Below are 16,100 nucleotides of genomic sequence, written 5' to 3'. Positions count from 1 at the left end.
TCCCAGATCTAAAGCAGGTTCTGATGTTATACTTGGACCCAATCCTTCTCTTCCTTTCCGACAATCCTCTAATGTAGGCAAGTACTTTTTAATTTTTTACAGATTCTTTCACGATTTTCAAATCAGTTTGTATCATATTTGACAATGGAAGTCCGAAACTAATGAAATGCACTACGAAACATTGTCAACCACCTTCAAACAAACATTGATTGAAGTTCTTGATATCGCTTCTATTATTATCATTATTGGGATCTTTCTTTATGTGGATCATTTTAAGAAAATTTCTAACTTTTGGATTCCGTTCTTTGGTAAAAATTTCAACTTTGTCAAAGTCAAATTTATGTTTATATTCTTTTTCATGTTTGGACAAGGCAGTAATGTCAGTTTTCGAAAATTTGTGTACTTGTATTCGTTTCTGTAGGCATTGTTAGGATTGACCTATACATGTACTTTCAGAATATTTGCATGGTATCCTATATACTGTGTGAGTTTGTTTATTTTTTGAGATTTCAGGTTTTAATTTCGAGTATAAGGTTTTATTTGTATCCTGTAATCGATGTCCTATGGTTATGTTGCATTTTTCACTGTTTTGTTGATTTTATTGGATAATTTTTGAACGTATGATAAGGGTTTATACTTCGTTGTTTTTTTATATATACATCAACAGAATAAATTGGATATTCCCGATGATTATCTGCGATGTTGCTCGATAGTTTGACTTTGTCACTCTGTATTTTGAAAACTATACATGGCCTTTATTGTATCCTCAATGACTTTTATTCATTGGTACAATCAGAAAACATTCGTAGGAAAAGTGCCATTGTCTTGTACAGATTTCAACTAACTCATATTAATTTCAACACAAATAAGTATTTGTGTTGATTTTAACACAAGATTTGAAGATTTTATTGATCCTACTGAAGGAAATGGGACTTCCACTACTTCAGCCGCAGAGATTGGAAGACACAAGCATGCTTTTTCATCAGTGTTTGTTTAATACTCCAACTATTCGAAAACTTTCCATTTATTTCATTATCACATTGTTATGCGAGTACAGTTTTTATCAATTTCAATGGTCTCATTAAAAATAATTTTCATAGTCAAATGAACGCGTATAATATTATTTACTAGCAGTATTTCGTAACTCGTGATTTTCTTTTTACCTTCACCAGAAATAGTTATTGGAAGTAATGAATTTCGGGGCCGAACTCAAAAATGAAAATATTGAATATAAAAGTAATCTATTATCCAGAATCTTTTTCATGTAAGTGCATATCATAATTTCTGTTATTCGTTTCATTATTGCTCCATATTTTTGTGAGATTTTTAAAAAACAGTGTATACAACGTGTTTTACTATACAGTGTAAACGTTTCAGACACCTTTTCCCTCAACTTCTGTCAGTTAGAAAAATTTTTGTTTTGAAATTATGATATTCACCGTTTGTTTCCAGACTTTTAACGAATATAGAACTGTTAACTTCTCAGGAAAGATTGAATCGATTTCCAACAAATCAGAAGGGATAGAGAATGGAAATATCTTCCAAATAAGGCATCACAAGATCTCCTTTTCTATTGAAAAATGTTAATAGTGATATATCGATGGCTTACTAATATTATTTACATCATAAAGTATTGAGGAGAATGTATTTTCATGTCCGACTTCCATATCTAGTTCATTTAAAAGTTGACAGACGGATACTTTTCACATCCACATTGAACGATAGCTCCTTCAGGCGTATATCAAATCGCTGTAGTTTATTTCCAAACCGGTATCGAAAACTTCATTCCACAAGAATGAGCAGCTAAACTTTACTGCGCACTTCTAGAAATTCGAGCGAATTTTCTTCTTTGAGGAATTGTTACTAATTTTGCCCTGACAATCAGCAGGAATCGTGTCTGCCTATCATATTTCAAGAATATATAGGTAACAAAGAGAGATTATCTTCAATTGAACACAGATATCTGATTTTTTTTAATTTAATTAATGCTGTTCAGTACAATAATGTACCAAACGGACTCAATAGATACCTGGATTTAGTAACACACGTAACGTGTGATTCCTAACACTGTGTGTTAGGAATCACACGTTAAAAGGTGAGACCTCGTTAGTCCTTAGTTTAGAAAAATGTGATATGCCACTTGTGGTAAAGAATGAACACCACCCATCATTATTTTTTAACTTGAAAGTGAACCCTAGAAGTGAAAATAACCAACCAAATAAGAATTTTAACCTTAAATTCAATTAAAAAAAAGCTGATTTCAGAAAACTGTATGATATCTTGAAGGAAACATGTTGGGATGAATTGGAAAGTAATAATATGGATATGAATTCTATAGTATAAAAGTTTTGTGATATTATGTATAGAATCTTACAGGAGTGCGTCCCTTTGACCAGAAAAATTAAAAAATTGTATCCACCATGGTTTTCAATAGGAATAATAAAGGATTCAAAAAGAATAGATGAATTTCGTAAAAAATATAAAAAATTCAACAATATCCTGGATTATCAAAATTTTATATATTTGAGAACAAAAACAAAAAAGGAAATAAAAATTGCTCATAGGATTCATCTGCAACAAATTGAAAACAACATATCTAGTGACTCTCAAAATTTTTGGTGGTAGGTTGCAAAAAATAAATCAATCTCAAAATCCTTGACTGTAACCATGGTTTACGGTGGGAAAACAATAAAGAGTCATCAAAATATCGCAGGAGCTTTCGAAGATAATTTTTTGAGCGTATATTTAAAAGATCAAGCGGATTATAACACAGAAAGTCTTGATGGATTTTTTCTAACGAACTCTTGTTCAGATATAGATTCTGTAAATGATGAAGATATTCATCAAACCAAAAAATTCTTGTGCCCAGATATAATTCCCTCTTATATAGTTGAAGAATGCATACAACTCTTGATCAAACCCCTAAATAATATATAGCTCAATCTTGCAAAATAGTACTTACCCTACACTTTGGAAATACCTTAATGTTTGACCAATATTTAAAAGTAGCATTAGGGAGAATATAGAAAACTATCGGCCTGTATCACTGATTTGTGCATCCAGTAAGCTTTTCCAATCAATCATTCAGGAAAAAATTTTAAATCACGTTTATCCATGTCTACGTGAAAAACAACATGGGTTCTTACCTAACAGGTCCACTATAACTAACCTAACATGTTTTATACAAGAGGCAAATCAAGTTGTCGAGAATAATAGTCAACTAGATATTATTTTCACAGATTTTAGTAAAGTATTCGACAAGGTTGATCATGAGGTTTTATTGAAAAAGCTATACACTTTTGGGCTTTCAAATCGACTCTTGAAGCTGTTAACTTCGTATCTTATAGACAGGAAACAGAATGTAGTTTATAAGGGATGGGAATCAGAGGATTTCTTGACAGGATCTGGTGTATCCTCAGGGGTCCAATCTAGGACCCCTCTTCTTTTTATTACTAATAGGTGATCTGCCAGAGGTAGATCAGGACTCGCAATGTCCACTATTCGCGGATAATTTTGAATTAATCAAGGAAATCAAAAGTCAAGATGTGATTTTGCTACAAATGCTTCAGTATGTCAATTACTTGGAAAAAACTAAGGAATGATTTTCAGTTTAAGATAAACAATGAATATTTACCCAAGAAGACAGAATGTAGAGATTTGGGAGTTACGCTGGACGAAAAACTCACTTTTGAGCAACATATAACCAACATTATAAACAGAGCATATAAAATGCTTAGCTTCATTATTAGGAACTCATTCAAATTCACAATACTTTATAATGCTTTTGTAAAATCTTAAAATTTCTTTATTATGAAAAACATGGTGAATATGTTTTCAATCTCAGTTATCATACTTCCTTGAATGAATTTGAATTCCCAACCTTAGAATTTAAAAGAAAACTTGTTTTTCTATCATTTTTCTATAAGCTATTGCATAATAAAGTAAATAATCCACACTTCTGGACAAAAATTTATCTGAAGTTCAGTACATACTTCAATAATAGAAGTAAAGATATATTTGTTTTGCCGAAACCTCAAACAAACCTAGGTTTAAATTGCCCACTATACAATATGTGTTATCTTGCAAATTGTTTGGAGAATATAGATTTCTTTGTCTAATGTAATATAAAAACATTTAAAAAATATATTGAAATTGAGATGTCATCCATAGAAATTATTACCAATTGTAACTGAGAGTCAATTTAAATGAAAAAGGTCCATTTGTCATTTTCAACTGAATGTGTCTTTGAATTTGATTTTCATTCAGGCGATTTGGAGTAACTTCAGTATTAGTCATTTCATTATATTGAGAATGATTATTTGATTAGTTTTTGATATTGTAATCGATTATTGAAACTGCTCATTCAAATTAACAAAAATATCCACATTACTAACACTTCATAATGCAGCTGTCCATAGTATACTGGAATATGGTGCAATAATATGGTCTCCTCATTATTCAGTTCATAAAAATTAAATTGAAAAGGTACAGAAAAAATTCTTAAGATTTCTACATTACAAAAAAACATGGTGAATATGTTTTTAATATTAGTCATCATATTCCTTGAATCACAACCTTAGAATTTAGAAGAAAACTTGCTTTTCTATTATTTTTCTATGAGCTATTGCATAATAAAGAAGATAATCCACACTTGTTGTCAAAAATGAATCTGAACTGCAGTACATACTTCAATAATAGATGTGTTTCCTAAGCCTCAAACCAATCTAGGTTTAAATTCCCCACTATACAATATGTGTTCTCTTGCAAACTGTTTGAAGAATATAGATTCCTTTGTCAAATGTAATGAAAAAACATTTTAAAAAAATATTGAAATTGAGATGTTAACCTTAGAAATTATTACTAATTGTAACTGAGAGTAAATTCAAATGAAATTTCAACTGAATGTGTCTTTGAATTTGATTTTCATTCAGTCGATTTGGAGTAACTTCAGTATTAGTCATTGTATTATATTGAGAATGGTTATTTAATTAGTTTTTGATATTGTAATAGATTATTGGAACTGCTTGTTCTGTAGATTACTTTCCTGGAGAGCATGAAGTATGAGTAATAGTATTTTCAAGGTATACTTTCTATAATATCCAGTGTGTGTCAGTTATTCAATCAACCTCTATGCGTTACATGGAAGACTAAAGCAGATTCAGTGTGAATGGTACAAGAGCAACTAACTCCACACGACAAGCTGGTGATAACGTCAGATATCTGCGAGTTCTTGAAATGAATGAATGAAAAATGGAAAGAAAGAGAAAGGAATAACAGCAATTGAAAAAAAAACAGGAAAGGAAATGATTATGAAAGTTGCTGAAACAACTCGGACAACAAGGAAAAATAAGAAAAACTAGAACATGTGAAAGAAAAACTTAAAGAATTGGGGACGACTTAAAACAAAATATAGGAGGTTCGAGACGAGGTCAAAGTATTTTGGATAGAGTGCAGAGTGAAAGAAGTCAAAAAAGAGTATAGGAAAAATTGAGAGACTATTCAAGGCAGATATTTTTATGAAAACGGACTCTCTAATGTTAATGCCATCACCTTTTCATTCAGCATATTTCCTTTCGAAAAACGGTTTAGCTATATCAAAATTATTATGTACTTTGGGATGCATGTGTGAATGAGATTGCGAGTTCAAAGATATTACTTGTAATCGTTACTTTTCCAGTAACCTCTAATAAATTTCCCTTTTACAATAGCCTTGCTCAAGTGGTGAAAAAAAATGACTATCTGAATCAATTTCTCGAGTCAGTTGAATATTCCGATATTGAAATGACTAAACTCCAAGCTGTTAGTTTCAGAGTAGACTAAATGCATTTTGCTAATTACTTTCTCAGATGACAAATCCTTGAAAATCACTATAGGTCTACGTTCCCGTCAGCTACAAGTGGAGGTGTAGATCCGATGAAAGAAATACCTACCTTCTACCAACAAAAAGCACAGTAGTGGTTGGTTTACGCCGATTTCGAAACCTTTCTCATCACGTTTGACCTTAAAACAACCATTAAGCGTAGGTAATACGTGCGACGTGTCGCACGATAAAGTAAGATGACTTTGAAGTTGTGAGTTTGGCTTTGAACGACCTTGACCGACGTCACACGACACAGATGAGATGATTTTGAGATCGTGTTTTGGGCTTAACCTTGAACGACCTTGATAGACGCCTCATATTTTTGACAAAGTGACTTTGACTTCCAATGAACCCGAGGCAATCACGCGGCTATCTTGTAGATTTGAATCAACGCAGATAAGGTAAATTCGGGGTGATATTTTGGGGTCAACCTCAAACGACTTTGATTCACGCTCCTTGTCACGCGGTGATCTTAAAGTTTTGAAGATTAGACTTAGAACAACGTTCAACTGCGCAAACGAGGTGACTACTAGACTTTTTGCTTTGACTTTGAATGACCTTCAGCAACATCACACTTTCATTTGGAGCGCTGGATATGCTGGTTATTCACCATGAACCCCTAACCTGTAGTAACCTATTCAGTAACAGAAATCTATAAATGTTTGGAGGATCGCTATTCCACATTCAGTTTGAATAAACCAACGTATTTGAATAGATGAGTGAAAGAAGTGATGCAAAGTGACAGTGTACTACGTCAGAAGTACCTATACCCAGCAATCCAGGTGAACATATTTTATATTTCAATATCATAATTTCACTTCATTTGGAATGGGTCATTCAAAATCAAACACCAAAAAAATCAATTCTGCAATAATTTAATAAACTGAGCCAATGGAGCAGATACCTTTGATATCTTTGATTGAAGTTATAACATTGAAAAGCTGCCGATGCTGTCCACGCGATATGGTGACTCCATTCATGTAGTTTTATTGGATGAAATGATGCCTTCCAGAACGTGTCACAAAACATTCTACTCAAAAATGATTCGTGGAGTAAATTTATCCAAACCCACATGTGGGAGTCAAATTCTCAGAATTAATCTGGTGCCAAAGCCTGATCGCCAGTTGAATTCGATATTTAGAATTGAGTATAACTTCTCTTTGTAAATAATAGAAATATGGTATATTAATGTGAAATTAAAGTTAGCTTTCTCGCTTCAAACATGGTAAATTTCAAACGAGTGCTTTTGTAGCATAATTTCCAATTCATATTTGTTGTATGCTCTTTCTCCTACGAACATATGGATGCAATATTCAGCTGAACAGTGGCCGGAAGCAGTAGATTTGGACTCTGCTATAAGTAGTGTTAGGGATGCCTTACTGGCTAGCAACAATATTGAATACTCCATGCCACAAACTGCTTTTGTAGCATAATTTCCAATTCATATTTGTTGTATGCTCTTTCTCCTACGAACATATGGATGCAATATTCAGCTGAACAATGGCCAGAAGCAGTAGATTTGGATTCTGCTATAAGTAGTGTTAGGGATGCCTTACTGGCTATCAACAATATTGAATAATCCATGCCACAAACTTTACAATATTTTTCGGGATAGAAGGCCGTTGATTTTTGGGATTTTTCCTGACGTTTTGCTGGCGCGAGTGGCTGGCTTCTTCAGAGATTTATACATCCGATGACTGAAAATTACGGTTTCGTAACGCGTATTTATGCTGTGTCAGCTAGTTTGGAGTTCTAATACCTGTACCTGTATTAGGTAATTTGTCGTTAACATTCATTGACTTATCACTACCTGCTGTCATGCCGTTTGCTATCCTTGAGCTCCTTAGAATGGGTTTCCATATTCTTTTCCTCTCTTGAAATTACACGTGTGTTTGTGGATCTCTATTTCCTCCTGTAGCAGTCGGCTATGGTATCCCTGGATGGGGACATGAATAACGTCATTGCCTTTGATGCCCTAGCCACCTAGCCCGTTGGCCTTACATCAGGCATCTTCCCTCTATCTATCGCCACCACTGTCAAGAGAACTCCTACTCCTCCGAACTCACCCCCTCCCCATATCACCATCACAAGGCGACGGCCATACGGAGAGACGAATCAACGGGGTAGAAGCCTTCTTTTTTATTCTTCATTTCTCCAAAAACAAAAACATATTTCATCAATCATAAACTAAAAACATTATGGCTCCTTCAACACTAATCATACCTAATAACAGAAGATTAAAAAAAAATTATAGTTACTCCAACAATAATCAAACATAATAACAAAAAAAGTAAACATCAAGTTTGCTTTTTCTTGACCCAAACCCTGTATCCCAGTTGTATATGTTATGTTGCGCATCCCTGGATACGTTTACAGTCTAGCAGTATCGCTTCCGGCTATGATTGGCAAGACTATAACTCTCTTAGTGTTCACCACGTTTGTTTGAGTGCAGCTCCACATTAATCCTTCCCTTTTTTCCCTCACCATATTCTCCGCACAGTCGTTAACAAACCATAACCATTTATCCTTTTTCCCATTTTCATCTCTCAGCAATATTTCGCCATTCATCCGTTCTGTCATCTTCTTCCACTCTCGCCAATTTATCACGTGCTCTGCCGTTTCAGGCTCCCCGTACTCACAGGGGTAGGGAACTTCAGGACCCAGGTTAAATCTTGCCAGGTATCCCGGGAAGTTTCCATGCCCAGTAAGCAGTTGGACAGCCTTCCGTAACAGATCCAAAGATCCAAATCCGACTGTTCTGCAAAACCTGTAAAACAGCCACCCAGTCGTGTCTCTCTTCCATTCCCTTTGCCATTCTCTCCTAATATTCTCTTTTATTCTTTTCCTCTCATCCTTTTTGCTATATGCCTTCCTTACTTCCCATGTTATGTCTACTTTATTCATGCCCTTGGTGGCTTCTTCATGAGCCTTCGCACTTTCTATGTTGTTTCCATAGTGTCCACTGTTCCATGTGATCAGAGTACGTACTCCCCTACCATTCCTCTCCTCAATCATCCGCTGAATCATCGCTACTCTTTTACTCCCCACTCTTCCTGCTCTCACTTTTTCTACAGCCATAGCAGAGTAGTCACTGATTACTTTTACACTCTCATTCATGCTCCACATGCTGATCACTCGCTCGATCGCAATCAGCTCTGCCTCGTTCACGCATCTTTGTCTGGTGACCCTCTCATTCCCTGCGATCCATTCATCCTCTCCTCTTTTATATGCCCAGCCTATGCCCATTCTTCATTCCTCCGTCCTCGCTCCGGCATCTACATGCACTTCAATCACTCCTTGGTCCTCCCTCTCCTCCAGCAGCTCCCCTTGCATCCAGAGAAATATCCTATCTACTCCTTTTACCCTATCCTAGTCCCTAGTCCCGTTCTCTCTCCATTCTCGATACCTGGCCCATCCTTCTATGTGCAATGGTGCCATTTCGGTAATGACAGCCGTTGGCGTCGTCGTAAGCCCCACATGAGGCCAAGGGCCTCTGGGCTGCACTCAGCTGTTTCTTCACCCTGCTATCATTCACTCTATTCCCCCACAATTGTACCCCATACAAAGCCGCAGGTTTGACTACCCTTCATATATCACTCCCACACATTCTCTCAGTCCAATGTTCCTTCCGGTCCACCTTCTCATCTTTCCTGCCAGCTTTTTCCTCACTTCCTTGTGGTAGTCTATGAACAATAGTCCTGAGTCCACCACAATTCCAAGGTACCTGACGCTCGTTCTCATTTCCATACTTTTCCCATTCATTTCTAGGATCCTTTTTGGTTGGTATGTACATGCACTCTGTCTTCTTTTCATTGTAACTCAGCCATATCTCCTCCTCTCATGCCTTACATTCATTCCATACCAACTTCCATCTGCCAACACCAAGCTGGTCATCCGCGTAAGCCTGCACTTGTACTCCAGTTATCCCAATCCCTTGTGTAGCTTTCATACTGTTGATTCGCTCGAACCATACTGCCATCACTATCAACCATAGTGTCGGTCCCAGACTTGAACCTTGTGGACAGCCTCTGTTCATCGTTTCAGAGACCGAGCAACAGGTGACTGTTCTCTCTCCTATGAAAGTCATGCATGTCCTCCCCACATTTTCCGTCATTCCCATTCGTCTCATACTCACCTCATTCGCCGGTGCTCACGCGGTATTAAAGGCGTTTGACAGGTCCAACGCCACAACCAGACTATGTCTCCTTCCTCTCTTGTTTTCTCTTATTCTATTCACCATTCTCTCTACTGCCATTACAGTATTCATCCCTCTTTTGAAACCGAATTGGTTAGGTGGGAATTTCAACTCTCTCATACCAGATTTGCATTCTACCGTTAATAAGCCTGTCTAACATCCTTCCCATGCCTGTCAGCAGACTGATTGGCCTGGAATTTCCGTCCTTCTCTGGTATCCAAAGAAGGACACCATCCACCCCGGTCGACTTTCCGTCCAGGAGCTGCTCTGCCACCTCTCGCAACTCCCCCATCGAAAAGCCAGGCTGGTTCACTCCCCATGCATCATGCTCTCTATCCCTCCACCAGTGCCTGACTGTTGTGTCTCTCAGAGGATCGTCCTTAGGAAAGTACTTGCTCAGCAGATGTCTACTGGTCTCTTCCTTCCCCTCGGAGAAGGTACCATCCTCTTTCAAGACATTCGAAGACATCTCTTCCGCTCTCTCATTGTTAAGGAGTCGATAGGCTCGGTCCCACGGATTTTCATCCTGGATTCGCTCCACTCTCTTCCTCAACCATGTAACTATGGCATTCTCAATAATCCTTTTACAACTATTTCTTTCTCTTCTGTACTCATCCATCCTTCTCTTTTCTTCTTCTTCTCTCGTGTCTTGAGCTTCTCTTCTTTTCTTTTCTACCTGTCGGTACTCAGACATCATCCGCTCGAGTCCATCTCAGTTGGTTCCTCTGACATTCGTTACACTGCCCTTCTCATCTCGGGTAACCTCAAAACTCAACCATTCTGTGATCACTCATTGTTTCTTCCATGCACACCTTCCATTCATTCACCTGCGCGTTTTCACTAATGGTCAAGTCGACCCAACTTTCACCCCTGTTCTGGAGAAAGTGGCTGGACTCCCGCAGTCATTCTCTATCCATTACCCACTCTAGAACATCTTCTTCCTTTTCATCCGTGATGTTGCCACTCCATGCTACGTTCTTCGCATTCATATCTCCAACCATAATCTTTCTTTTTTCTCATCCATCAAAGATTCTTCGAATTGTGCCCATTCTCACATTCCTCTTCCCCCTGGCTCATCATACACATTCCTAATTCTTACACTACTCCTTTCGTTTCCTACAACTATTCCTATCCTATTCGCACTCCTTGCATTCCTATGGGCGAGGCTGTGTATGGTGGATCGGACCGAGGTTCGAACTTTGGTCCCTTCTCCCCCATCCCTCCCTAGCAACCCGCCGCAGTAATGCGGTGGCTTCCTTCCTTTGCCAACATTAATTTGAAGAACCTTGAATGTAGTTGGTTCTTCTTCTTTGTACCTCCACCCTCCTTATATGAACTGGACACTTACGATCAAGCAGCGCCGAGTGTCTCCTTTCATTTGCAGCCACACCGACTCGTTTGCAATTCATGTAGCTGAGTCCCCTATCACCTATGCATTCACGTCCCTCATGTTGTCCTGCACACTTATTGCATGCCGGTTCCTGTCTGCATGCTTTGGAGGTGTGCTCAAAGTGACATCACTTGAAGCACACCGTCACGCTATTATGCTCCTCCACATACACGCTTGAAAGGACCAATCCAACCACTCCTAGCCTAACCTAACCTAACTTAACCTAACCTAACCTAACCTAACAACAATGTCAGTTTAAGACAGATGCACTTAAAATATTTCCAACACAAAGAAATGTATCATTCTCTTACGTAAGCTTGTCGGGCATTATTTAGGGCTGTTCCATTCATTACTTTAAATAAAAGAGAATGTACAAGGCTGTACTAAGCACTGATCCTGAAGCAATGTCGATTATTTTTCTCTGATGATCTGATAATGTTGACTGATGTTCAGAGCATTAAAGGGTTCATCTATCAAAAATCAACTCAACGCGTTCTTACTGGCAGAATTACTGATTCCGTTTGGTCCAATGATACTTGGATATGTTCGTTTGTTTACAGCAGGACTCTGACTGTTGTGCGTTTCTTCTCTCACCTTCAACTCGTTCGCTGTTTTTTGCTACATGTTCTCAATTTTTTGTAGAAGGAGACAATTATTTTCCTGCGAAATGCTATTTTTGTCCTCCACTTCCAGTAGAACGGTTAAAAACTTAATCTATTAGAGATCATGGAAATAAACCAATTTAAAAACGGAAATTTAATTTATTCATGTAGTTGATGAATTTATACCTAACTTTTTCAGGTGAATTCATTAATTAGAAAGTGGGCATTCAAGTAGATAATATGATAGTTGTAATTTAGTTGTAATTTAGAAGTGACTTATTATTTCACGACTGAGAAAGCTATTGTATAGCAAAATACGAAAGGTGTAGCACTTTTCGTTTTCTGCATCACCTAAATCATTCGAGATGCTCCTTCAGTAGTGGCTGATATTGCTCTCGAAAGTGTTATTACTGGCTCATTGATTCTCTCAAATGCTGATTGATTACTTAGGCGACTACTCTTGATATCATTGATTTTTTCTAAAGTACATCCATTGCTTCAATCAACTTTCTTTCCAAAAGTATTTCATCATCATTTTTTCTCTTCAAAATATATTCACTTCAAGACTATCTACGACAAAAGTGTCATCTACGTTACATAACAGTCAAATGATTCAATTTCTTCAAGAACGTCAAGGATATATGAAAGCGTCTGTCTAATCTTTCGCGATAACGACCACTTTGCATTTCCCTGTCATCCTCAATAACTATAAATCCATATTTATCATCCCAACATTTCGTAATATAACTTGGAATTGCTTGTATGTCATATCTGGTGTTACATGGTCGAAGAAATGTGGTTGAGGTTCATCATCATGATTGAAAAGTACAATATTTGATTAACTATTTCAGAACTCGAAAATATGTTAAGGCCAGATAATAGCAATCCACATTTTTATGGCGTCCCATCAAAAGATGCTTCTATCAGTGAGGAAGGGGCTGCTTGGCTGATAACAAATATAATGAAAGGGAAGCGTCGATTTCTTATGGTGTGTGAGTCATTTTCCACAACACGTATACAGACGAAGAGGCGTACTTTTAAACAAAATAAAAAATATGGAAAGCCTCAAAGGTAATGATTTTCGGTTCTGGAATAGTTAAAAAACTGCGTGAGAGTCCACACAAGTCAGAGGGAAGCTAATTAGTTGTCAAGAATTCAAAAAGGCCAGCCAAAATTGCTTTGAAGGCAGCACGCAAATATACGAAGGCCGCAGGTGGAAAAAAGAGAATGCGCACACTATGAATTATACCAATTCCAAACTTTGTTGGAATTACCACTCAATCCAATTTTTCCAATAACGCCTTTTCCTTTATCCTCAAAGGAAGTTGCTATGGAATGGATGGCGAGCAAGTGTCTGTTGTTCGGAAACCCGGCATAACCATCAAGCTGAAAACAATGATATTGGGAAAAACACATGCAAATTCGCGACTAGCGATAGAATGGGGTCTTGATATGAATGAACAAGATACATTGGACTCCGTCAGCCATGTATTCAGCGGTAATTCACATTTGGAGTATCTCGAGGTTTTGCCGAAGATAATAAAGAAATATTGAATGTAAAGCAGTTCATTCTGATTATAGCACGTTCATTCAAACATTTATTACTTCGGGAAGTCGATACAGAATGGAAATTAGTGAAATAGAATTGATGTTCAGACATATTGTGCCGGAAGGCCAACAGAAACTAAAACTACTGGACCGCATCAATTGAAGTGGTAATAATGCTCAAATGAAGATGGCTTATAGTATGTGGAATATTTATGGATTACCCACACTTTGTGATACAACCTCAGATATGTGGGCCATGAAGATAACAAACAGTCTAGAAAGACCTCTATACATCATCATCAGCTTCAAAGGATGTAACATAATTCATACATGCGAGTTTCAATAATATTCGTTTATATTTGAACTCGAAGTGAACCCAAATGAGCGTTGGAATCTAGAGTTCGACAAGTAGTTAGACTCATCAGTCTACTAGCCAAATAAAAACTTTCAGCGTAGCTACAATGATATATAAAAGTGTAATGTATTTTAAAGACCCACGTACGTATCACGTACACATACAAATTGATCCTATGGTGAATTTCCATACAAAAAACAAATTCAGTTGATTTAACATATATGTAGGCTTGTTTTTCATTGTCTAGGGTTTACAAACAAGAACTCCTCGTAATCGATCGAAAAATGTATTTCATGAACCAACTTGAACGTCAATATTCGCTTGCCATGAAATATGTTCGTCTTTGTGCAATCAGGTCGCGGCTCGACTTGAATATTGCACCGTCTTATTAATGTTCATTCGTGAATATCGTCTAATCGTCTTAATATCTCACAAATTCTTGCCCTATCATTATATATTGTTTTTCACCCTCTTCCCCTATTCTGTCAAGACTTCTCCATGGTTTCCGAAAATATCCAAATCATTCTAAGCAAAAGTTAGATACAGCGCGATTAAAACATCAAAGCAATAAAATATCAATGAAACTGAAAACTATAAATAAAATCATACAAGAAATGATAATACCTATCTACATTTATGTATATAAAAATTCGTTGAATGAATTTACAAGAGCCAGACCTGAATGCTTTAATCTGCATTCAAATAAACCAATACTGAAAACTGTGAAACTACACTACAAGTTTGATCTGAATTCAAATTCACAGGTATATTGAGTAACCTTCCTCTAGGTCGAAATATTTTCGTAGATCATCGAGAACCCATACGGGGTTCAATTCAAAAGTTGATTTTTGTATTATTTTATTTCAGCTGATATTTACTTTTTCCCGGGAACTCAAAAATATTGCCACCACCAAATGAAACGAAAGGACTTACTTTGGTGGCAATATTGTTTTCTAATTTTCTAAAACTATTTTCGTTAGTACGTGGTTCATTCCAAAATTATTTATTGTTTTTAGATGGACAATACCGTTGGTCAGAAAAGGACTCAAAAATCCCCTCAAATTGGGAGATCTATTCAAAGTTGTAGATGACGACAAAACGGAGAATCTTACGAGAGAGTTAGAACAGTGTTGGAAAGAAGAACTGAAGACTACTAGTATAAGTGGAATCAAACCAAGATTACAAAAAGTAATGTGGAAATTGTACTTGAGAAGAGCACTACCTTTCTATGCTTTGATACTCATTAACTCGATTTTTCTCAAGTAAGTTATTTCAGAAAATTGGATGAAAAAATACGAAAGGAGATAGAAGTTTGCTACATAGAGACAGAGGTTCAAGTACGCTGAAATCTTGTTTGAGATGTTCGAAAGAGAAATGAATCTGCATAATAATTGTGAATGTGAAATTCGAAGAAAATACTGAGATAGTTATTTATAATTCCAGTAATGCTGAGATGAATTTATATTTTTCAAGTGTCCATAGAGAAGTTGTTAAGAGAAGTAGATGATATCTCACTTGGTATTTAGTTTTGGCTACATCGCCTGCTGTAGTCATTATTCTCATATTCTTGGTAGCTATGTTAATAACTTTCCGAACCACCTCAACAGTGGGTATCATGGCTATTCGCAGTATAGTCAGCCATGTCAGTACATATTCAGGATGTGTCAAATTTGAAGAATTTGACACATCCTGACACATCACATGAAAACAGCCCGAACGGTGTTGTCAATGAAAGATCAACTGAAATTCATTCAAGTTTCATCAAGTTACAAAAAAAAGTAGTGATTTATTTTTTCCAATTTTCATATGTTCCCTAGGGGGCCTTTGCCCCTTCGCCTCCCCCTGTATATGTCACTAAACTATGTAACGTATCAGGGTTAACACAATCACATTCAAATCAACGTTTGTTTGAAGGTAACTGACAATGTTTCGTGATGAATTTCACTAGTTCGGACTTCCATTGTCTACTATATAAAATGATTTGACGTTAGTTCACGACGTTTCGATTGTTGGTATCTACAATCGTCTTCGGGTGATGACAGTCATCACTCTAAGACGATTGTAGATACCAACAATCGAAACGTCGTGAACTAACGTGACTTGGAATCTCTACACTTTTTATTTTTTATTATTTTCTTTTTTCATTCCTT

At 36.7% G+C, this 16,100-nt stretch overlaps 1 protein-coding gene across 3 annotated transcripts in view; it reads left to right on the top strand.

The window, feature by feature from the left end:
• Positions 1-1,139: 1,139 nt before the first annotated feature.
• The window catches only part of LOC111517473 (ATP-binding cassette sub-family C member 4), a 50,622-nt gene continuing 35,661 nt past the window's right edge, over positions 1,140-16,100 (top strand). For all 3 annotated transcript variants that reach the window (XM_023173645.2, XM_023173646.2, XM_074183517.1), the window contains exons 1-2: positions 1,140-1,264; positions 14,967-15,212. In XM_023173645.2, the coding sequence (XP_023029413.2) occupies positions 1,191-1,264; positions 14,967-15,212 (320 nt within the window). In that variant the 5' untranslated portion in view covers positions 1,140-1,190. The remainder of the gene's footprint in view (positions 1,265-14,966; positions 15,213-16,100) is intronic.

Source organism: Leptinotarsa decemlineata, unplaced genomic scaffold, assembly GCF_025532065.1.
Source record: "Leptinotarsa decemlineata unplaced genomic scaffold, Ldec_3_MD MMD2_tig00026340_RagTag_RagTag, whole genome shotgun sequence".
NCBI classification, from domain to species: domain Eukaryota; kingdom Metazoa; phylum Arthropoda; class Insecta; order Coleoptera; family Chrysomelidae; genus Leptinotarsa; species Leptinotarsa decemlineata.
The sequence above is the reverse complement of the archived record's forward strand: the minus strand, read 5'-3'. Positions and strand labels throughout refer to the sequence as shown.